A 23522-nucleotide genomic window follows, 5' to 3' on the forward strand; every position below is an offset into this window, starting at 1 on the left:
ACATTGGATCCTTCTCTCTGGTTACGGTTCATTTTCACTATGCCTATACACACACACCGAATAGTCTGGCCTATTCTTTACATATTCTCCTCTATCCTCATACACCTGACAACACTGAGATTACCAAACAATTCTTCACTCACGGGGTTAACTACTGCACTAATTGTTCAGTGGCCACTTTCCTCTTGGTAAAGGTAGAAGGGACTCTTTAGCTATGGTAAGCAGCTCTTCAGGGACACTCCAAAATCAAACCATTGTTCTCTAGTCTTGGGTAGTGCCATAGCCTCTGTACCATGGTCTTCCACTGTCTTGGGTTAGAGTTCTCTTGCTTGAGGGTATACTCGGGCACACTTTTCCATCTTATTTCTCTTCATCTTGTTTTGTTAAAGTTTTTATAGTTTATTTAGGAGATACTGGTATTTATTTTAATGTTACTGTTCTCAAAATATTTTATTTTTTCTTGTTTCCTTTCCTCACTGGGCTATTTTCCCTGTTGGAGCCACTGGACTTGTAGCATTCTGCTTTTCCAATTAGGGTTGTAGCTTAGCAATTAATAATAATAATAATAATAATAATAATAACAATAATAATAATCATAAAAATAATAATAGAGTTATCAAGCTGGACAATGTTTTAGAGACTGACTATATTACCATGATCAGCGCCCAAGCCTCTTCTCCACCCAAGCTAGGACCAAGGAGGGCCAGGCAATGGCTGCCCCAAAACCCCCATCCTTAACTCACAAGGATAGTGAGGTTGCAGCAACTAAAGGAGGTAATGAGTTTGAGAGGGACTTGAACACCTGGCAATCACCAGGCAAGTAGGCTACCACCTTTAGCTATGGTAAGCAGCTCTTTTATGAGGAAAATGCAAAATGAAACCATGGTTTTCTACTCTTGGGTAGTGCTATAGCCTCTGTACCATAGTCTTTCACTGTCTTGGGTTAGAGTCCTCTTGCTTGAAGGTACACTCAGGCACACTGTTCTATCTTATTTTTCTTCTTCTTCTTTTTTCTTTTATATAGTTTATATAATATGAAAGTTCTAATTTGATATTGTTACTGTTCTTAAAATATTTCATTTTAATTTTTTATTACACTTCTTGTAGTTTATCTATTTCCTTGTTTCCTTTCCTCACTGGGCTATTTTCCTTGTTGGACCCCTTGGGCTTAAGGCATCTTTCTTTTCCAACTAGGGTTATAGCTTAGCATGTAACACTAGTAATAATAATAATAATAATAATAATAATAATAATAATAATACAGCCCCAAGGGCTCCAACAGGGAAAAATAGCTCACTGAGGAAAGGAAATATCGAATAAACTAGATGAGAAATAATGAACAATCAAAATGAAATATTTTATGAACAGTAACAATAAAAATAAATTCTTTCACAAATACTCTACAAAAACTTCAATAAACAAGAGGAAGAGAAATAAGATAGAATAGTGTGCCCAAGTGTACCTTCAAACAAGAGAATTCTACCCCAAGATAGTGAAATATCATGGTACAGAGGATATGGCATTAACTAAGACTAGAGAATGATGGTTTGATTTTGGAGTGTCCTTCTCCTGAAAGAGCTGCTTACCATAGCTAAAGAGTCTCTTCTATACTTACCAAGAGGAGAGTAGCAACTGAATAATTAGATCAGTAGTTAACCCCTTAATCTAGGAAGAATTGTTTAATAATCTCAGTGTTTTCAGGTGTATGAGAACAGAGAAGAATATGGAAAAAAATAGGCCACACGATTCGATGTATGTGAAGGCAAGGGAAAAATTAGCCATAACCAGAGGGACCCAATGCAATACTGTGGTCAGTCAAAGGACTGGGGATAAGATGACGGTTTATCCTCTTTTTAATGTTAAATAAAATGACATCTATAGTGAGAAGCATTTTATTGCGGTAATGGGAGGGCTCCATATTGAGATGAATCTCATGAAATTGCTTGGAAACTTTCTCAGAGGAAGTGACTGGACTGTGATCCTTGTTCATTCATAAGTTACAACCACTGGTCGAGTAGATGCAATATTAAAAGGACTACATGTCTCGAGATCTCAATATATACACCAAGTTACAACAGCCTCTCTGTACATCCTGCAGATTTCAGCCTATAGGATATATGCAGTCTCTCTAAGGGGATTAGAAAAAGATGAACTTGAAAACATGGATCGTCGAATGTAAAACAGTTTCCCAAGTCCCAATATTTAAACATGGTTTTTATCTTGAAATTCTTGCAATGCATTTTGCACATTGTCAGTGTCAGACAGATTTCCATCTCTATGTCCAATGCCTTGACCACATACAGTGGTTCCAGGGATGATCTTGATGGATCTCACCAACTATGCAAGATGGCTCCCTGACCATATGAAAGATATGGTACAGCTCAATTACCACTTGTTTATGGTGAATTTCTGAAGGGCCACTTCATTGCAAAGAGGTCATCGAGTGTATCCTCGTCAATAACCATGGACCAAGACCATGAACAGAAGAATGAACAACTCGAGGGAGACAGAAGCATAACTGAAATCACAGATAGCCCTTATAGTTAGATTCAGTGGATCACAGTTGGTCCAGAAGTTTCAATCACTTCATGTGGAACATCTGTTATAACAAGCACAAAATCGACTAAGCACCACGACTAATCACTAATCACATTCTGTGCAAACAAAATTTGAAATCCATGTGAAATCAAAGGTCACAACATTTCAGCAATTGGGAAATTCATTCACAGATGACAGTACAGTAATGATTTAGTTTGAATCAACACGAAGGAAGATGTGGGGGAAAGTGCTGTGACTAGTGTCAAAACTGTAGAGTCAATTAGACAATCCCAGTATGACAAATCTGTGGCTGAACGGTTAGAGCGAGTTACCCCACTATTAGATATTTCCAAAAGCAAATTGACAATGTTCCATAAGACATCAAACCCAAAGCAAACGAGAACCTTTCAACAGATCAGCAATCTGAAAAAGAAAAGCGAACTATTCAGCATTATATACATCTCATGTCAATTTTACAATGGAGACATGGATGAATTTTCAGACATGAAAACCATGGTGCACCACCTCCTCTTTTTGATAAGGGTGAACTTATACATTGAACAAGGTCAGACATTATCAAAAGCTTTGATAAGCTTGTTACAACAACAGTCTATAGTTCACCAGTTGTATATACCAAAATTCTAGATGGAGGTGTTTGATAATATGATCCTTCCAAAAACCTATGTTACATTTGGTGACTATGCTGAATAAAGAGTTCATACCTTACATACTGAGAAACCAGCACACGATAAAGCATCTAATGTGGTATAGGATCGAAACATCAAAGATATCCTGAAGCGTTCAACAAGAGAAAAGAGAGGGTCTGGAAGCTGTCTCTGAATTGCTAGAGCTACATTGACCCCAAAGAACTGGCAGAACTTTCTGTGTGAAAGAAAATAAAAATGTTCTCCTTCAGTATTTGTTTCAGTGTATTGCTCAGCTCCCTCCTGGAGAGAAAGATCTATTGCACTGAAGGAACAGGTGTTCTCACATCACATGTGGGTGTCACATGCCCAACCCTTGCTCCATGCAATCAAGAGGAAGCTGTCACAATGCTAATCTTACACATTTATCATTGTGCACAAAAGAACCAAAGGAAATTACTTATCAGATCAGTTGATACGGATGTGGTGGTCATGGGAGTCGCCAACTTTCACAAGTTATCACTGGATGAATTTTAGATTGCCTTTGGTGTCAAGCAGAATTATATAGGTACCAGTGCATGAACTTGCCGCCAGTAAACTTGGACAATACAAGGCCTGAGCACTTCCAATTTTCCATGCCTTTACTGGATGTGACACCTCGTCATTCAGCTGTATTTGAAAAGCAACCGCCCGAGATACTTCGACATCACTCCGTGATATTACAGCCATATTTATGTATCTTTCTGAAATGTCCACTTGCATCACACACGACAACATGCACCATGTAGAAAGGATTTTCATACTTCTGTATGACAAGACAAGCAACACAACAGATGTCAACCAGGCAAGGAAGCATTTGTTACCAAAAGGAAGGCAACAATATCTAATACCTCCAACAAAAACTGCTCTCAATAAGCACATTAAGAGAGCTAGTTATTAGGTGGGATATGTCTGGGCACAGCCACTTGAGGCTAATTAATTATTACCATTGCCATCAGCTCAGGGATAGATTGAGATATCGAGTGACCACTGGATACCGTTCTGGAATGTACTCCCAGAAGTAGCCAATTCATGCACTGACCTTATCTAACGCATGCAAACCTTCTTGTAAATGTTCAATAGCATCCCTTTCATGTAGCAAACTGTGCAAATGTGAAGGGACATGCTTCCATTTAAAAGTACTGTGTCAATGACTCTTCTTCACATTATCCCAATTTTTATCATTTTCAAGTTCCTGGTGTACTAGTACTTGTATTTCTTACTTGACATGTGTGTAATGTTACTGGGAAAAGTATTAAATACTCGCGTATATATATTGCAATGCTGATCTCCCAAGTTGAGTCGAGCTTTTTAGTGCTTGGTCACATCTGCGACAAATCTATCTTCTGAAGAAATTTATCACTTCTTTGCTTTAGTATTGCAATATTCCATATGAGAGAATAGAGTTACAGCTAAAGTCAATTTTAGTAGCTTTTATGAGTGTGAAAACATTAAAACACATTTAAACATCAAATTATGTGCCCTAAGGGGCTGAAAAATTGGCCAAATTCTTCTGTACCTGCAGCCATTTTTAAAACCAATACAACGGCCTAAATTTTTGTGATTTCTTGAGTGTCCATTTTTATGTGAAAGACCATTGTAAATTGAGCAAGCATGCAAATTTCCAAATTTTCCTCACAATCTGAATGACTTTTTCAGAGTTTACCGTACTACTATTCCAAACCAAAGACTAACTCATCCAAATTTCCTAAAGGTTCTAGCATACCAGTTAGTAAGAGTTCTGATGGTACTCGGTGCATTATAGAGTTTGTTCCATCAACTTACTTCAAATCCTTTATTTGAAAACATTTCGCTTTTCCATAATCCGGGGCAGCTCTATACGACCACTGGATTCTAAGATAGACCGGGGTGGTAGTTTAGATCCTTACAGTACTGTATATCCTTCTGGCCACTGAAGTAAGGAATCATTAGCAACCACTTTATACTATTATTAATGTGGCATGTCATGTGGTGCCTACAGAACCAGGTTTAACTGACAGAAACAGTGCGTTCCTATCAGTGGGTGGAGACTAACAGTTTGCGACTAACAAATGTTTGTTAAGATGACAGAGCTTTACTGTTCTCACCCCATCAATATGAGGATAGATCACATAACTTCCTAGTATTCTTAAAATTGGTTTAAAGTCAAGATACGCATGTTTTAATAACAGGCTATCCCTTGTTTAAAATGAGTACTCTCACAAATTGCCATTTGGGTTCAATCAGAAGAAATCAGACTGATGCGTCTTGATAATATCTAAAACTTCTACTCTGCATTACTACTTGAGTTTATTCAATTAAGAAAAAACATTTGAAACCATAAACATTTTTTTTTATTGATGTATCTAAATAAGGCATCAATGTTTCAACCCTCTCTTGAAAAAGTCAAGCAATTCCTGGCTCTGTTACAGGAGTTTCTGAGGTTGCAAGTGTCTTTAGTTGAGTTATGGACCATAATACAGTATTTAGCCATTACAACCTCTTAACCGATGCAAGCTCTGCTGCCTGTAATGGCAGCTGAACTATAAGCAGTCTCCTCAGTTTAAATCCAGTTCCCATTTCTCACAGGGTATACATGGAGCTCAAGTGGTGGATAAACTTTCAAAACCTCTTAGAAAGAGTGCCTTTAACTCTTCAAGCCCCAGGCCTCTTATTTTCAGATGCCTCAAGAGTGATAAGATGCTCCTCCGATAAAGATACCATCATTGAGTTGTTGGTTAAAAGTGTGCACTCTCCATATCAATCTTCTGGAATCTTTCTTGCTCTCCCAAAATTCTCATGCAACTTGCTCGAAAGATGGAGGAAGTCAAGCAACATAATTTTATGAAAAAGGCTTTTATGAGAAATAACAAAAAGACCAGATCTCAAGCAATACGGTGCCTGCCAATACAAATCCTGCTACAGTTAGATGAGAGGAGTATAATCTTGAGAAACAGATGCATGTAAGGGCAGAACCTCAAAGTGGGAAACTATACCAGAGAGTAGGACCACTTTACATATGCTCTCTTTTTCCCAAAATCCACAAGTGATGATTGTTAAGCATTTCACTGATAAATCTGCTTGCTTCCATCCTGAACGAGAAACTGTTAAACTATTATTTTACCCTACCACATAAGGCAGCCAAAGGACACACTATGTTTAAAGTATCTGGGATGTCCTCAAAACTTAGGTTTTTCCACTCTCCTCATTAAATAGAAGGGTGTAGACAAGCTATGAGCCTCAACTGATAAAAGTTTGAGCCTAGGGTATGACACTAATACTATATAATGAAAACTTTTACAAAACTAGTGAATTGCATTTATTAAAAAATCAAGGGAGAATCATTTCCTCCAGAAAGATAATACTATACTGTACTTCCAAGTAATGACGGCAACAGACTTTCCACTAATGTTTTCATCGTTTTTTTTTTTTTCAAAATTAAAGAACAGTCTTCATGGAAGCCCTTCAAAATCTAAGAACAATGAGGACACCAACCCATTAAATAATTCAAATTAATGGAAATGATTGTGACACTTACTAATCTTAGCAATGAGCCATAAAATTATGCTAAATTTTACAAGAACATAGCAATACTATGATCTAAAGGTATGATCAACCAATATCAAGCCAACTTATGAGGCATCTATAAAAGGAAACTATTCATTACAGGACCCATGCTAAGACAATCCAAGAGCCCATTAAAGACATAAGAAAAGTTCAGGTAACTAAGACTTTGATGTTGGGAGTATAACGATGTGAACAAGAAGAATGTTATCACAGAATCCCAGAGATGGATTAGTAGATTTAAATGAAATTATAATTTCTGAACTTGAAACCTAGCAGCTGATCCAGAAATACCCAAATTTACCGAGGTCTCTGTAGACAGCAATAAGGATGTGAAGTTAGATGGCTACAAATAGGAAATAATAAATATCTTAATTATGCTTAAATTACAATGAAATAGTAACCATGCACTTTCCTATGTGAAAAGCATTAAAAAATCAACACTCATACCCTACATTTTGTCCAATAACAAAACTATTCTTTGAACTAGAAAAAAAAGAAATTGGCTTACTGAAACAAAAATGCAGACATCTCTCCCTGAAGGATCTATTTATGTTACACAGCATTGGAGACATGTGGCTAAGAACGGAAAAGTTTCCTCTTTGAGTTTCCCGATAAAATTAAAACACACCTCTCCTAATTGGCTCACAAATCTCAGCTATAAAATATGGAACATGGATCTACAATAGCCTGAAAAAAGCTAGGAACAGGAGACTTTCTGCTTCCGGACACAAAAGTTACGAATCATAAGGTAAAAAATGTAATACAAATCCACGATACATATTTCAACTGGTCAAAAAGCTTTCCAGTCACTTAAGAAATTACTTTAATAATGCAGGAAAGCACTTCTCTTCCAGGTAAAATGGGAGTACAGCACTCTGGGAGATTGTAAAGCTAGGAATTTGAAAGACTTGAACTGGAATGTTGCTACAAGAGGAGGCTGGTCTGGAATAATGATAAAAAAGTAAAATAATTCTCAGCTCCATGACACATTATGTTTTCCCTGTTGGAGCCCTGGGCTTATAGCATTCTGCTTTCCCAACTAGAATTGTAGCTTAGCAATTAATAATAATAATAATAATAATAATAATAATAATAATAATAATAATAATAATAATAATAATAATAATAATAATAATGTGATGACAACCAAGTGACCAGTCAGCAGGCCCAGGATTACATGAATTTCATGAATTCAGGAAGAAACCAAGTATGAACACATGATTGATATCCTTTAATCTCTATAATCCACCAGAAGTTTTAATGTTCAGGCCACTGGTTCTGACAAACTATTTCTCCCAAGATTTTACAAACCAAGTAGGTTACCAGATAACTCCTGACAGAAGAATAAAAATACCAAATATTCAACAACCTTTCAACGCCACACCACCTCAGATTTACTAAACATCTAAAAACTATTACAGTTCATATGATAGATGAAGTACTTGAAGAGCGGCCACCATGTGTGTGCTAATTTGACATGAAAATGCCAGAAAATCTGCTGTTGCCTTTGGATTCAAAGAGCGACCTACATATACTAGTCTAGGGGACAGTTTTCTTTCATAGTATAAGAGCTTGTCACATCTGCTTAAGATCAAAATTTCGTGTGTTAACTCTCCAAACGTGATACAGTATAGTACTTGCTCCTAGCAGGGAGGTCTGGTTAAAGGACTTAAACCATACATTCATTAGGAGAATCTTTTGCAAGCTCCACAGATGGTTTTAACCTTAAGGGTTCTGATCTCTAAGGATGCTAAGTGCCCAAAATTTGTCAATCAGGGAATATATAGTACAATATACTGTATGTAGTAAGTTAACAAGATTAAAAAATTCATCAGAGGTCCTCTGAAATTTCTGTCCTATTTACAGATGTTATTCTGAGACATTGTGCTTTGATTCACTATATTTCTGAAATTTGCTTGAGGAGAAACATATTCCAATATTTCTTTGCCAACCAATAACATTAATTATTTACAATAATAGCCACTAACTTTAGGAATATCCAGTTTAGTCAAAGGAAAATGCCACTAAAGGATTTACCAGGGTGAAAACCTTCCGGATAATCAAATGCAGAAGTTTCATTCCCAAAAGCAAAAACTCTTTCTAATATAAGACAGGGAGCCTCATAAGAAGTCACCAGGAATGGAGGCCTCCCACCTCTTTGATGATCACGGGACCTTCGCACTTCACACTGGTACAGGACTATACATTTTTACAAAATTTGGATGCAAGCTTGATATCCTTCTTTGATTAACACTTCAGGCCGATTGGAAGGCATTGAGAACATATCTGTTCATTACAACAGCCTGAATATCAACAGAGGCACAGTGCTGGAAGACTCCGGCCTTCAGTCAGTTGCAAGAACCTTGATGATTCTTCATTAATTGTTACCAGCTGTCACCAGAATCTACCACTACTAAAAGACAAGGGTTTGTATTCAAGTGAGAACAAAATTAATTATGCAATTTGAATTACTACAAACTGTACTGTTACCCACTCATGTATAATACTGTGCATACTTGAATAGGAATGGTTTGTATGCTTAGTTCAAAATCATTGAAATAAAAAGGGTCCATACACTACTCTTATTGAACACATGTGTATTTACCTGGCCTATATACAGTATCTCAGCTATATATGAAAAATAAATTCTTTAACAGCCAAGTACATTATGAATAGCAAATAAGTACAACATCAGTAAACTGTACTAAAACAACCCAACTATGACACCAATCACTTTAAAGAAAATTATGTATAATGACATTACGCTGAAAAATATATGACAGAGGCCTGAATGATTTAGTAAAACTCTAAAAAACCAAAGAAAGCAATGGAAGGATGTCAACTAACCATACTCCATCCTCTCACTGACTTACATTAGTCCTATGAATAATGAAACCATTAAAATGCAAATTTGAATTTCTAAAGATTATAAAAATACACAGTATGGGAACTGCACAATTCACTAGCTACACAGAGAAATCATATCACAATACAGTACGTATGTACAATCAACTTACAATCTAGACATCTATTGCGTAAAATGTCGTCTGCCTTACAATAATACCTCAGAGATCGAACACCCCAGAACTAATACAATTTGGTGATCAAACAAAATTTGTCAACATTATTTTGCCCCATAGATCGATCAACTTGAAAGACCCTGTATGGGCTGACACAAAGGTAACCGACCCAGCTTACGAGTAGATTTCAACCAGTACAGACCCAGAAAACAATGTTCCCCTAATTTCCTATTAATTCAATTCATTCTAGTGTTTTTCTTATCTATACATAACTGCAAAAATCATACCTTCAGAAGAGGAGGGTGGAGATCCTGCCCCTAGTTCAGTGATAAAAATGTTGGCAAAATGGACTGAGTTACAAAATTTTGTAGAACACATCCTCCAGACAAGCCAGTATTCAGCAAAGGCAACAATTTTTTTTTAATGATAATGCATAAAGTCATTTTAGAAACATCTCAAAACAGAGACAGAAATAATCCTCTCTTGATCAAGTTTTAAAGTGAATTATAGTTAGTGCCAGTAAAAAAAGGCAAAGAAAAGAAAAAACCCAGAAGGCTGGTTACCAGATATTTTTAGCAAAAATAACACCCCCTGCTCCCCTGCTCAACACCTTTTTCTCAAATTAACTCCCTACTATGAGTAAAGAAAAGTTTAATGTCAATTTATTTCATCTATTTATTTACTCTAATAATTATAACTTTTTTATATTTCTTTATGCCTTAATATAGTACCCCTTAATTTAATAATGTGAAGTGTGTGTAATATTGGCCCAAAATAGGAGGTTTCTTGGGAGGAGAATCAATTAATGCTACTATATTTCCCTTAATTCTTAAGGAGAAAATTTATTCCTTGTTCGAATATGGTTTTAGAACAAATTGTTTGATCTCCGAGGTACCCCTTATTGCAAGAAAATTGTCATAATTTTTAAAAATAACTATATAGTACTGTAATAGCAAAAGCATATTTGCAGACTTCTGAAAATAAAAGAAAAAAAGAATAATAATTACTAATTTATGTACATAATAAAAACAACCAAATAACAAATACTTACTGAAGAATTGCATTGATGTCAGGTCCCTGTTCATACTGGCTCTGGAACATGAAGGAACATAATAAGTAACAACTTCCAGTCGGCAATTCTTAATAAAGTATATTATGTGTTAGTAATTTCTGAACCATCAAGGGACTCTGTTAATTCATTCCTAAGGTTAATTCTTTACATACATGTTATGGTTATATCCTGAAGGGAAGTGACTTTATGAATAAGCTATATTTTCACTTAAACAGTAATCAATTTATGAATTATGTTCTAAATAGAGTAAAACTTGTAATAGAATAATAAAGCATTTAGGAGGAAATAAGCTTTGGAATTAGTTCACAATGAAGATGTAAGTAAAGCAGGAAAATTAATGCGGGATTCCATTATTTTTGCTTTTATCAACTCACTGATGATTTCCTATCTGATATATCCAATCTTTACTTCACTCCTTTTAGAGGTAAAAATGGAAAGCTGATAACAGTACTTGTACCTGCTGTATTTTGGGTAACAATTACATAACCACCTCTAATTCATCATGCTAAATTCACTTCTCCCTATCAGGAAAAGGTACGTAATCCCTAGTTATATCCAGATTTAGTTAATACATTGAATTCAAATAATCATATTTACAGTCACTGTTATTGACAAATTATTCATAACTGGTCTCTACTCTTTCTTATCTGTCTGTCTCATGATAGCTCTCTGCATTCAAGATTACTATGTGCTAGTAACTAACATATGATGTTTCCTATATCGCATTTACTTCTTTCGTTATACACTACTGTTCCACATGCAGTATTACTTCTGTTAAATGTGGCTCCAAAGAGACCAAAGGGGTGATGCTGGCAATTCTACCAAACCTAAGAGAACCCATAGTAAGAAAATAGAAACCCTATTTGTTTTATATATGAAAGAACAGTTTGCTTTAATTAAAAAAAAAAAAAACTCTAAAATGAAAAAAAAAGTATTTAGACCATATTTGAACTTCTGAAGTTCCAATTCATTGACTTGATTCCGAAAATCATTCAACTCGATTACATCAGGAATAAAACTTCTAGAAAACTATATGGTACTGAACTTCTCAAATGAAAGGGTAAACTAGTTAGAACTAGAAGGACACTCAGAGTAGAGAGTTCGACTTCGCCATGCCGAGCAGTCTTCCTGAATTTTGCTCCTAACTCTACTGCGTACTTGTACATCGATGTATTTGTCCTTGGGTCATACCCAACATGTCCACAAAGTTTTGTTAGTACTGGTTCAGTAGTTTCGGTGTAATTTTGTTAACAAACAAAAAATTAACATAATACTTGCCATTTACTTGACATTGCAATCATTTTTAAAGTACTGTACACTACTGCTGCATATTTGTACCTTAATGTACTTTACTTTATCCAAAATGTTACAGATTCATCCTTGGATCATTCCCAACGTGGCAGCCAAGTTTAATCAAAATCGGTACAGTAGTTTCTGTGTATAGTTGCTCACAAACAAACAAATAATTCAACTAAGAAACTGAAGACAGGGACGAATACATACACTTCGCAAAATCTTCGATTTGGGGAAAGCCAATTAACAAGAGCCACTAGTAGTGTACAGAATAGTAGATGCTTTACTCTACTCTACTCTACTGTAATCTGGGGTGAAGCAAGTCTGAAGGGTGAGCATAATTATGATCCTTAGATTAATTATGTCTGGTATAAGAAATTTCATGAAGCTCTTCCAAGTTTTTACACACCAAGTCTGCTGCTGAAGACCAAACAAAGTAACAATATTCAAAACAGCAAAACAAAAAAATAAAAGCACCTCCTCAGGATAGATAGGCCTTTTATATACCTCCAGACTTTCTGGGCATCCTGTATATTTCTTTTTATGAATAGAACTTACCTGGCAGTTATATATATATATAGCTTAGTCTCTGACGTTCGGCAGATTTTTTCAAAAAATCGCGGCAACCGCCTTGTGGTGGTTGTGCGGTTAGGTGGTTAACAACCCTTACAGGGTGGTACTTGGAATCATTCCCGTTTTCTGTTCTTCAGATCATCTATGCCCAACTTGTCTACTGAGGGGAGGTGGGTGGGCCTTAAAATATATATATATAACTGCCAGGTAAGTATTCATAAAACTTTGTTTTATCATAAAAACTCCATTTTTATGAATAGAACTTACCTGGCAGTTATATATATATATAGCTGATTCACACATTTGGAGGAGGGTGACAGACAGTAAACATCGTTGGGGAAACAACAAAAAGTCCAATATGGTCTGGACTTCGGCCTGAAGAGCCTGCCCCTTTGCAGATCCCATCGCAAAGGAGTTTATCGATACTGGACTCTTGGTCAGTGGAGGGAGAGATGTAATAAACGGGACGCAATACTGTACCATGTCTGGATCACGGAGACCGTCCAGGGTTTGGCTCCGTACTGCATCCACCTCGTCCAATAGTGCTGAAGGCATCCTGCTATTCGTGGACAAGCCGGGGATTGCCTATCCTAGCGTTGACGGCCGCGGCCTCCTCCCTTAGGATAACTCCCTCCACGAGAGGACTTGGGGCCTTTCCCGTCCTTGGCGGGAGAGGGCTTCTTAAGACAATTTCTTTTCCTTGGTCGTAGTCCTATTCAAAGTAGGTTTTGGGAGGCTGGTCTGAGAGAGAGCTAGATGTTAGGACCCTGTGGAGGAGAGAGTCCTGGTGAGACTTCCTCCATCTCTCTGCTACCTGCTCCACATCTCCCAGCTTGAATAAAGACAATCCCTCCATAGGGGAATTCCGGAGCCTTATGACCTCAGCATGAGGGCCCTGACGATGAAAACCCTCGATTACCTAGCCCCTGCGCCGCAGGATGATGTTACCCCAAAAGTGTACAACTTGATGGGTGATGAACTCGATAGCCAGAGTGCCAGAGAGCAAGAAGGTCTCCATCGCCTTCCTGGTGTCTTCCTTAGAAATACCTTCAGTCCACACCAGGTTCCCCTGCAACCCTATCCAAAGGTCAAGCCTCGAAGTAGCCTGCATGGCATACTTCACGACCTTCTCCAGGTTCAGGATCTCTGTAGTCGAGAACGAGACTTGAAGCCTGGAAAGTCTTTCTAGAGATATTCCCTTTGTCAATTCCTTTAAGGAATAATGTAGATTAAGAGTCGGGAGAGGCTCGTCAAAGATCTCGTAATACCTCCTCTGCTGGACACCCAGAGGTGGGAGGAGTTTCGAGGACGAGCCTGAACAAAATGTCTCAGAGAAATTGGTGAGCTAGGCGGAAACCTTCTGTCTGGCACTCTTCAGCCCGAGACCAGAGCAAAGCCGCACTGGACTTCAAGGGTATGCCAAAGACATGATCAAGGACAGTATCTTTGCCCTCTTGTGGAGGCAACGCCAGAAGGCATGTTCTGAATCTCTCTGCTCCACTTCGTTAACAGCAAGGTCCTCATCCACCCACAAGATGAATCTCCTGGTGGGTCGTGGTCGTTATGATGGCTGGATGATGTCCTGACCCCCTCTGCGGGTCTAGGAATCCTCAACGAGGACTTCGGAATCGTCTATGAATCTTTCTGTTCCTTCCCAGGAGGGAAGAAGGTCACCAGAGCATAGGGTCTCATAGGAGGGATGTTCTGCTGGCTGTCCAAAGGGGGAAGGGTATATTCCTCCGCGGGTTCCAATGCTGTTGCTCTGCCATTGCTCAGGGCCTCCTTTCTAGGGGAGGATCGGTGAGAATCCGACAAGAACTCTTCCTGACTAGGGGCCTCTGATGAAGGTGACGAGCGAGACCTAGGAGAGCAAGGAGGGGATAAACCAGCAGGTCTGGACTTCTTCTTGGAAGGTCTGGTAGCGGTCAACTTGCCCCTGGTCGAAGGTATTTTGTTCTGGACTCCTCTCTCCCTCTTTAGGGGGGGACGAAACTGTGGTTTGTCTTAGCAGGGCAGATGAAGGTTCTTCCCAGGAAATGCAGGAAGTTTCCGAGGGGGCGAGATGATTGCAGTACCGAAGGAAAGGTGGGAGTAACTGCCTTTAGGCTGTTGTCCGATGGCGGCACTGAACGTGAGATCCCCTGAAAAGAAGAGGAACACTCCAACGGAGTATTAGCTACTGACAATGATGAAACAGGTACCTGCGACCTGACCTCCTTCTGCTCCGTGGACTCTTTAAGACGGGCAGGGAGCTTAGAAATCTTGAACTCCTCCTGCTTGCCTTTTTCCTCCTTCCCCGATAAGCGTGATGTTCTGCGCTTAAGAGGAGGGGAATGGCATGACAGCGAACATTGGCCAGAAGCCTTATCCTTCGTAGAAGGAGCTGAAATTCGAGGAGACTAAGGTCTGACTGCCTGTGTACTTCTCGTCTTAAGATGTTCCTCCAAACGCTAGTGAACAGGAGACTGATGTCGTCGCCGTTGCTCTGATGAGACGTGATCGTGTGAAGAAGGCTGTTGTTTGGCTGGTCTCTTTGGAGAAAGAGATGAAGGATGAGCTGGAATCCGATAGGTCGGCAATCGGCAATAAGCTGCCGAACGGCGCCTGGCCAGAGATCGATGAGATGGCGAACGGCGCCTAGAAGTTCGGTGACGAGTTGTAGTCTTACTCTCCTCTGAAGAAGAGTGATGAGTCGCCGGAGAGAGCCATGAGTGTCGACGGGAAACCGAAAGTGGAGCCCGACGAAAAGGAGACCGATGAGTTGTTGATATGCGAGCCGGTGACGGGTAAGCAGGCGATCAGCGAGCAGGCAGGCAATAAGCAGGTAATCGGCGAGCAGGTGAAGGGTGAGCCACCGATGGGCGATCAGGTGAACTGCGAGCAGTCAAACAATGAGCAGGCGATCGGTTAGCAGGTGAGCAGTGAGCTGGCGAACAGCGAGCAGGAGAACGGCGTATAAAGAACGACGAGTTGGAGATAGATAAGGAGCAAACTGCCAATCTACAGCAGGGCGGTCACCATCAGGAGAGGATCGCGAACGAAACTTACTTCGTTGGTAAAACACAAATCAGGATTCGTTGACGAGCAGGAGAGTCCAAGGGAACGGTCGAAGGACGAGACTCAGAAGAACCAGATCCTCCAAAGAGGAAGCTGACAAACCAAGCAGTCAATGTTTCATCGAAGGTGAAGAACCATGACTGAGGCGAAGAGGTGTACAAGTTCGGCGAGGGCGGTGACCACGGTGACAAGCTTCCACAGGGACAGGCAGGGCAGCAGGCAGGCCAACAGAAGGCCCCTGAAGAGGAGTCTTTCTGACTGGTTTCCCTCGCAAACGAGGGAGGTGATCACTCGCTGGAGAGACATGCCTTGGACTTTGCTCCTCCCCGAAGCCTTGGGAGGGGAAGAGCAGTCCTCGGTGGCGGGTGATGGAGCAGAGGAAGGGGCAAGTGTGGAGTCCGCACGCAGGGCAACGGACGAAGCCTCGGAAACGACCATCTCAACCACAGACAACAGATCCACCTCAGACTCAAGAGAATGCTGCAATCCAGCACTTCGCTGAAGAAGTCCAAGCAACACCTACTTGGAAGGCGAACAGGACAAACCCAGGAATAGCCACACCTGAGATAAAGGAGAAAGAGGCAAGGTCTCTACTGGGGGGGAGAGGTGGGGGCACCTCGCTAGGGAAGGTGACACCGTCCTTCAAGGACCGGGGTTAACAAGGAGGTAAAGTGTGTCTGCAACTATTCAGAGTTGGGGAGCGAAAGAAAAGGCTTTGGGTTTCTTCTGCTTCAAAGAAACCTTCGAAGAAGAAGAGTCCCTTCTAGACTTCTTCTTTCGTCGTTGCCCAAACTTTTCCCACTGGGAGGCAGACCACTCCCAACACTAAATATACTTACTATCCTCCATACAACGCTGGCCCCGACAAGTCGGACACAGACAGTGAGGATTGGTATCCTCGGAGGACATGAAGGCACTGCAAGAGAGGCCCTTGGGATCAGGGCAGGTGCGCATGTCTGGCAGCCATGGGTACACACATACAGAAACTGGAAAAGAAGGCACAAAAAGATTAATGGCAGTCCAAAAAGATCGGATGAAGAGCGGTAGCAGCTGTTCATTGTCCGAGCCAAAAGCGACGTGAAGTATAATCACCGGTGTGTGAGCGAGAGAGGTAGTTACAACCAACAACCCCCCTCTAATTAGCGGGATGGGTGGTTAACTCTTGCTAATTTTCTAATGGCTCGTCCTTTCACCTTTGCCGAGAGTAATACCCACATAAATAGTGTAGCTTTGTACTCCAGTTAATAAACAAATTAAATTTCAAGGTGAACCTATTAGTGTTGATGATAAAGCAGCACGTGGGTATCCGAATGTGATGGATTAGAAAATTAAGGAGAGGAGTTACGTTGCTGGACAGCCTTTTAATGTGTACGAGACAGCATTATTTTGGTTGCCCATGCCATATAGCACCTACATCACAATTGAGAAGACAGCACTTGGCTATAAATCTTTCTAGGATAGATTGAATGCTCTTGTGGGGAATGCTGGTGGTAATTACAAGCTGAGATTCCAAGGGCGCTCCAGGGTATTTGGAAGGGCTAACAGTCAGTCATCAGGAGAACTAACAAAAAAGCTTGGGTGACACTCCAGGTTTTTGAAGATCGGTTTACCATCTTTTTTTGTCCCCAGAAGTGAAGCAGTAATATGTTTACAAAAATATACTCTTCAAAATATTGTTGGTGCTGGGGATTGTCTCTGGTCACTCTGACAACTTGGAGGACACTGTTACAAATATCAAGGTGATTTACCTTCCACCCAGCACAGAAGCCCTTTTACAGCTAAAGAACGAAGTTATCATTGCTTCTTTCATGGCCTACTACCCTCGAAAAACATTTAATACAGCCTTAGAGAGGTAGCTGAAATCAACAAGGACTTGACTCTGAATGAATTTTGGAAGACTTACAGTATTCTTTCAGTTCTGAAGGACATTGTTCATGCTTGGGCTGAGAAGATGCAGGAGGTAAACTTGAATGGTGCAGAAAAAGCTGTCCCAAGTTTGTGAAGGATTTAAACGGCTTTGAGGAGACAATCAATTGCCACTAAGAAGGCTGTTGAACTAAGTAAGCAGCCCAATTTGGAGGTGAGGACTGATAATGTCACTGAGCTACTGGTATCTCATGGAGTGGAGTTATCAGCTGAGGATCTCATTCAACTTGATATACATTGAAGATGAGGAGGAAATACCAAAGCCATCTCCCCAAGAGATTTACAAACTAGAAGTTATCCAAATATTTTGCATTGGTACAGCAAGGGTTGGCAAAATTGGATGCTAAGGACCCGAACACAAAGAGATACAATAAAATCTACCGATGGGTCATGGATTTGCTAGTATTACAAACAGGTCTTGGAGGAGGAGTGTAAATTTCTATACTACACTGGAAAGCTTCTTTAAAGTGGAGAATCCTGCAACAGATCTTTACCCTCTACCTCAACTGCTTCTTTACCTCTAGCTATTTCAGTTATTTCTGATTCACCTGACCAAGTATCTACCGCACCTCCACCAGGTTCTTCAATCTCCCGTGCCCCAGCATCTTCATCACCTTCTAAAGTTCTGAATCACCTGTCCCAGTTTCTTCAGTCCTTTCTGCAGGTTCTCTAGACTTCCCAGCCCTCATGGGCGTGCATGTGTCGCAAGGGTAAAACATGTAACTGACAAAGCGAACAGCCTTCGTCAGCAGTAGTAGTTCGCTCTTCTTTAACACGAGCTCAAGAATGGGGAACACATTTGTGTGAGAGCCCATTTGGTAGCTCGTGCAGTCGCTTATGGGATAATATGTGTGCGACGAAGCGCAGCAACATTGCTGAAAATTAATTGAGCATTCACGAGCCACAGCATCATGAACATGTTCATGAGTGTGAACATAAGCACGAGCAGATTCTATTTCGTCAGGAGTAGCTTGACGCAATAATCTCAAAGGGTTATGTCTCACAAGACTTGTTGACACCTCAGGGCCTAACGGGGTGAAGCGGAGACTGGGAAAGGAATGAGCTCTCTTTCCCATAGGGAGGAGAAGTCCTGGGTAATAACCCCAAAGGAATATGTCCCACGACTCATTGTGACTCGGGGACATGATGGTGAAAGAGGGTGATCGCAAGTGGTCGGCAGGCATCACCAAGAGTTTGCTCTGAAGAGCTATCTATCCAGTAGGGAATGGCAATCTACAGCAATAACCCTGCAGGGTTATCTCTCATGAGACTTGTTGTATTACCGAAGGTTTCCACCTCTCTGGCAAGATCTGGTGGCCGTACAGGCAAGCGCATATGCGCAACCAAAGTAGCTCATGCCACAACTTTACTATGGGGATGTTGACGAGCAACTGTACAATAGATACACAGACCTCGTCAGCCAGATGAGCTAGCCCGCGCACCTCGCTAACGCTTAGGGTCAGGGTTTCCTTTCTCAGGAGTAAGTTACGAGCTCGCCAACACTCAGTGTTGTTGCAAATCCTCATGAGCAAGAAGATCTCGCCAGCGCGAAGTGTCTGGGTTCACTTTCTCACATAAAAGGGTCTGTGTCCAAGCATGAAACAAAACACAAACACTTGATCCCAGAGGTGGTTGGCGAATAGTCTAGCATACTCCTACAAGGAGGCCCGAGCTCGTATGGTGGAGAGCAAGGCTGAGAAAGGTTTTCCTGTGTGCTGATGCACAACAGGAAACATGGGCACTTTCCCATAAGGGAAGGAAAGCCAGAGGCACGATGGTGAGAGGTGATGGCCACAAGAGGTCGGTCGGCTGGCATCACCATCTCAAAGGGTTATTGTTCACGAGACTTGTTGTGCCATGGGGGCAACATAGTAAGAGGCATCAGCCAAAAGTGGTCGGCTGGCATCACCACCTGTGGCAATAACCACAAAAGGATATTGCTCACAAGACTCGTTGTGCCCTGCGGCCCAACAGGAGAGGCGGAAACCGCAAACACTCAGCAGTCACAAACATCTGCAGCAAGAATCCAAAGGGTTACAGCTCATAAGACTCGTTGATGAGAGAGGCAGCACCGTAAGCAGTTAGTAGGCATCACCATCTGGGCAATACCCATAAAGGGATAATGCTCATGACACTTGTTGTACAATGGGAGGGTCAACAACCGCAAGAGATCAGCAGGATCACCAAGAGTGTGCTCCGAAGAGTTATCTATCCCGTAGGAAGTGGCCACCTGCAGCAATAACCACGCAGGGTTATGTCATACAGCAGTGCTTTAAAGACAAGAATGCTCCCACCATGAAACTTAAGAACAATGCCACGCAAGGCTACTCGAATCTCTCTTCAAGCATGGACTTATCACATGAAGATGATGAATTCACACAGTACCAAGGTGCCTTTTCTTTTTATATTCTTTTTCCAATGAGAAGAGAGTCTTGAGAGAATGTCCTCCTCAAATTAGCTGGAGGTGCATGAAAAATTACTCATAAGTTGATGACCATCCCACACCAGGATAAAATACCCAGAGAAGGCAAGATTACCCAAAGCTCTTTCCAAGGATGGTTCCTTTCCACAAAGAAGGAATATTCACGCACTACCAAAGCTTCTTATGCAGAAGCAGGCGAACAAGTCTGTCATTAGCCGAAAGATGCTCAAGCCAGAAACACGTTCTCTATGACCATTATCACAGTGTGCGTCTCCCGGGACCTACCTGAGAGTTGGCAAAACAAGACACCACTCTATTTGAGGTCATCCAAGCTTCACACAGAAGGGACCCGGGAGGTGGACGAACACATTCCATCTTACCTGCACAGTGCAGTTATTAGATACTGGAGACCATTACCTGCTGCCAGTACAGTAATCCCTCTGCTATCAAGGGTATCACACACCTACACCGCATGTGATAGGTGAAAAGCCCCAATGTAGAAACAGTACTGTGTGGTATACTTTGTTCTTTATTTTTCCTTCATTTCCTTATTTTTATATATTCAATATTTTATAAACTTCCCACACTCGTTTAAAATTGTTTCTACACTCTTAAACCCTTTCTAAACCTAAACTTACGTTTACTGTAATCATCTTTATGTATTAAAGAAAAGCAACAAATTTTAAAGTACCTGTAATTTGTATTTTTCATAACTAAAGAGGGTCCTCAGCTTACAAACATTCAGAGATACTGTACAAATACAAATCCAACTGAAATCTTAACTCTCAAAATATTTTATCAAAAGTTTGTATACAGTTATAAGATAAAGAAATATGACCAATTTGGAAATAATTTGTATTTTTCCTAACCATACAAACTTGAAGCTCTTTACTATGGATATATATTTCGGCGACTGCTGAAACCAGCCAAAAGACTTTTAGCGAGGTGTAACTACCCACCGCTAGTTAGCGTGGGGGCTAGGGGGCTAGGACCAGTCATCCCGCTCATAGAAGCAGTAACCATAACAAGGCCCTTTGCAATTGGAGGCAGGACTTTCGGGGGTAGGTGATGGCGGGCCTGTATGTATAAAGAAGTTCAGGTTTGTATGGTTAGGAAAAAGTCAAATTATTTCCAAATTTGTCATTTGCTCTGGCACCAAATACAAACCTTTCAGCTCTTTACTATGGGACACAACTCTGTGCTTTGCACAAGATGTGGAGAGGGCACCCTGTCACTTCAACTTTCAAAATCCTGAGAGAGCTAACGGCCTGAACAATTTGTGAGAAAGTATGGGAACTAAGCTGTCATGACTCAACCAGGTAAGTACTACCTTGGAGCTAAGCTCCACACTTATACTAGACGTTGCTCGACTCCTACCTCGCCAGGAGGTCAGGGACATAACAAATACATATTTCACGTATCAGGTTACACAAGGGACAACGGTACCCACCCACAGTCAGAGGAAGTCAGCTTGCAGATTCCTTCAGATGCTAAAACCCCAAGAGAGGGGAGAATGAAAGATTAAGAAGAGGCCAGTTACTCGCACATTCATTATAGTCTTAGAACCAGGTAACACTTGTCCTTAACAGACTCCTACTCGTCTTACAAGGAATTTGAAGTGTTCATGACCGTGTTTCGTGCAGCCACCATAGGACCTATCGAGAAGGTATCTAGGTTCCTGTGGGTTATGTCTAGAAGGTAAGGGGTTGTGAATGTTGTTTGACGGTCAAACATGCTCGCTTATAAAACCTGCGTCACAGAGAAGTTCTTTATAACGCCAAGGATGTGCTAACACCCCTGATGTCATGACCTCTAGGTCTACAACCGAGGAGTAGCCTCCGTATGTAGGGCTCGTTCTATTACCTGGCTGGTTCAAGAAGAGATCGAGTTTATTTTCCTCTTGACACTTCCTATGTTGATGAAGAGACTATTGACCTGTGAACGAGCTTAAAAGTCGTTGGAGAAAATTCCTCCATGCCCTTACAAGGCAAAGTAACAATTGATCTGGGTCATCAGTTACAGAACGGAGACTCCATCAGGAAGGCCCTGATTCTAGGATCCATTATAGCTGGAGTCCAAGTCCTGGCAACAAATTTAGGGAAAAGGTCGAGAGTTACTAGACCTCCCCCACCATGCTTCGGGTATGTTTAGAAGAGACCATGTCCTTCGTTGGCACTCATCATGGAGGTTGAGGTAAGAAGGAAAAAACTTGCTAAGAGTCAGGTCCTAATCTGAGGGCTAGAGGTATGAAGCACTCCTTTACGGGAGCGTGGTCCAAGAACTATGGTCCAAGGAGGTAGTCTAACTTCTGATTGGGGACCAGTAAGTTCAACACTGAATGACGCAAGGTAGCTTCGGTTTCCTAGGGAGAGACATAAAGAGGCAAGAAGCCTCTGCTACAATCTCAATCTTAGTGGAAAACCCCCTCGCCTGATGGATGCCGAACAACATCCTACGGGGGTATCCAGCCATCCTTTTCGTAATTACTTGCAAAAATCTTCCCTAAGAGAGATGTTGCATACCCTCCAGAAGAGAAGTCGTAAAGGCACAAGTGATCGTAGTGAATCCCTGACTGAGGTTGTATGGGCTACTCGGGAAAGGAGAGAACCGTTCTCTCAATATCTCTGCAAGCAGGAATAGAGGGTCTAGGTGTTATTTTGTTTGCTGCCACTGTGGAGCTATGAGGATCCTCAACCAATCTATAGATGTCCTTCTAAAACGAGTCTCCCTCTAAAAAAGATACCTGGTTACCCTGTACTGGTTAACAGTACTATAGCACTTCTGGACATGACAGGTCCTTGATTGACATCTTATTCGCTACTCCCGTCAGAGTCGCTTCTTAGATGGCTAACTGAGGGAGAGACAGGTCCCTCAAAGTCCACTATTTGAGTCCGTATGGTCAAGAAGACTGCTAGGAAAGTTTCCTTGCTTGCACTGAACTGGGTTACAGAATCCAAATGAGTTGTTTCAGGTCTAACTCCATCTTCTATCGGCTAGATGGACAGGAGTCGTTGCCACACGCCTCTGGTGTTACCAGACGGTAACCCATCCAAGTACTGACCAGAACCAACGTTGTTCGACTTCGTTGATCGTCCGATCAGTGTTTTCAACGTGGTATGGTCGTTGACTACAAGAAATGTCTTCGTCTATGTTCTATGCCGTGTCAAGAAAACCATTGTCTGGCTAGTCTGCCACCATCATGCTTCAATGGAGACAGGACGGTGTGACAATAGGGAGTTATAGGAAGGGATTAAAAGCCAACAACACTGTACTCTCAACCAGGGAAACTCGTGTGACACTGCCAGTAGGTGTCGCAAAAGGCGAGCCCCGCTTTTCTTTCAATGTCCCACAAGCACTGAACATGGGGAAAGAGAGAAGAGGTTGGCAATCTG

The 23522-nt window shown here is 41.1% G+C and overlaps 1 protein-coding gene across 2 annotated transcripts in view; it reads right to left on the reverse strand.

The window, feature by feature from the left end:
• Positions 1–23522, reverse strand: part of S6k (Ribosomal protein S6 kinase) — a 142629-nt gene that overhangs the window by 82368 nt on the left and 36739 nt on the right. For both annotated transcript variants that reach the window (XM_068359148.1, XM_068359149.1), the window contains exon 2: positions 10839–10879. In XM_068359148.1, coding sequence (XP_068215249.1) covers positions 10839–10879 — 41 coding nt within the window. The remainder of the gene's footprint in view (positions 1–10838; positions 10880–23522) is intronic.

Source organism: Palaemon carinicauda, chromosome 35 (assembly GCF_036898095.1).
Source record: "Palaemon carinicauda isolate YSFRI2023 chromosome 35, ASM3689809v2, whole genome shotgun sequence".
Lineage (NCBI taxonomy): Eukaryota > Metazoa > Arthropoda > Malacostraca > Decapoda > Palaemonidae > Palaemon > Palaemon carinicauda.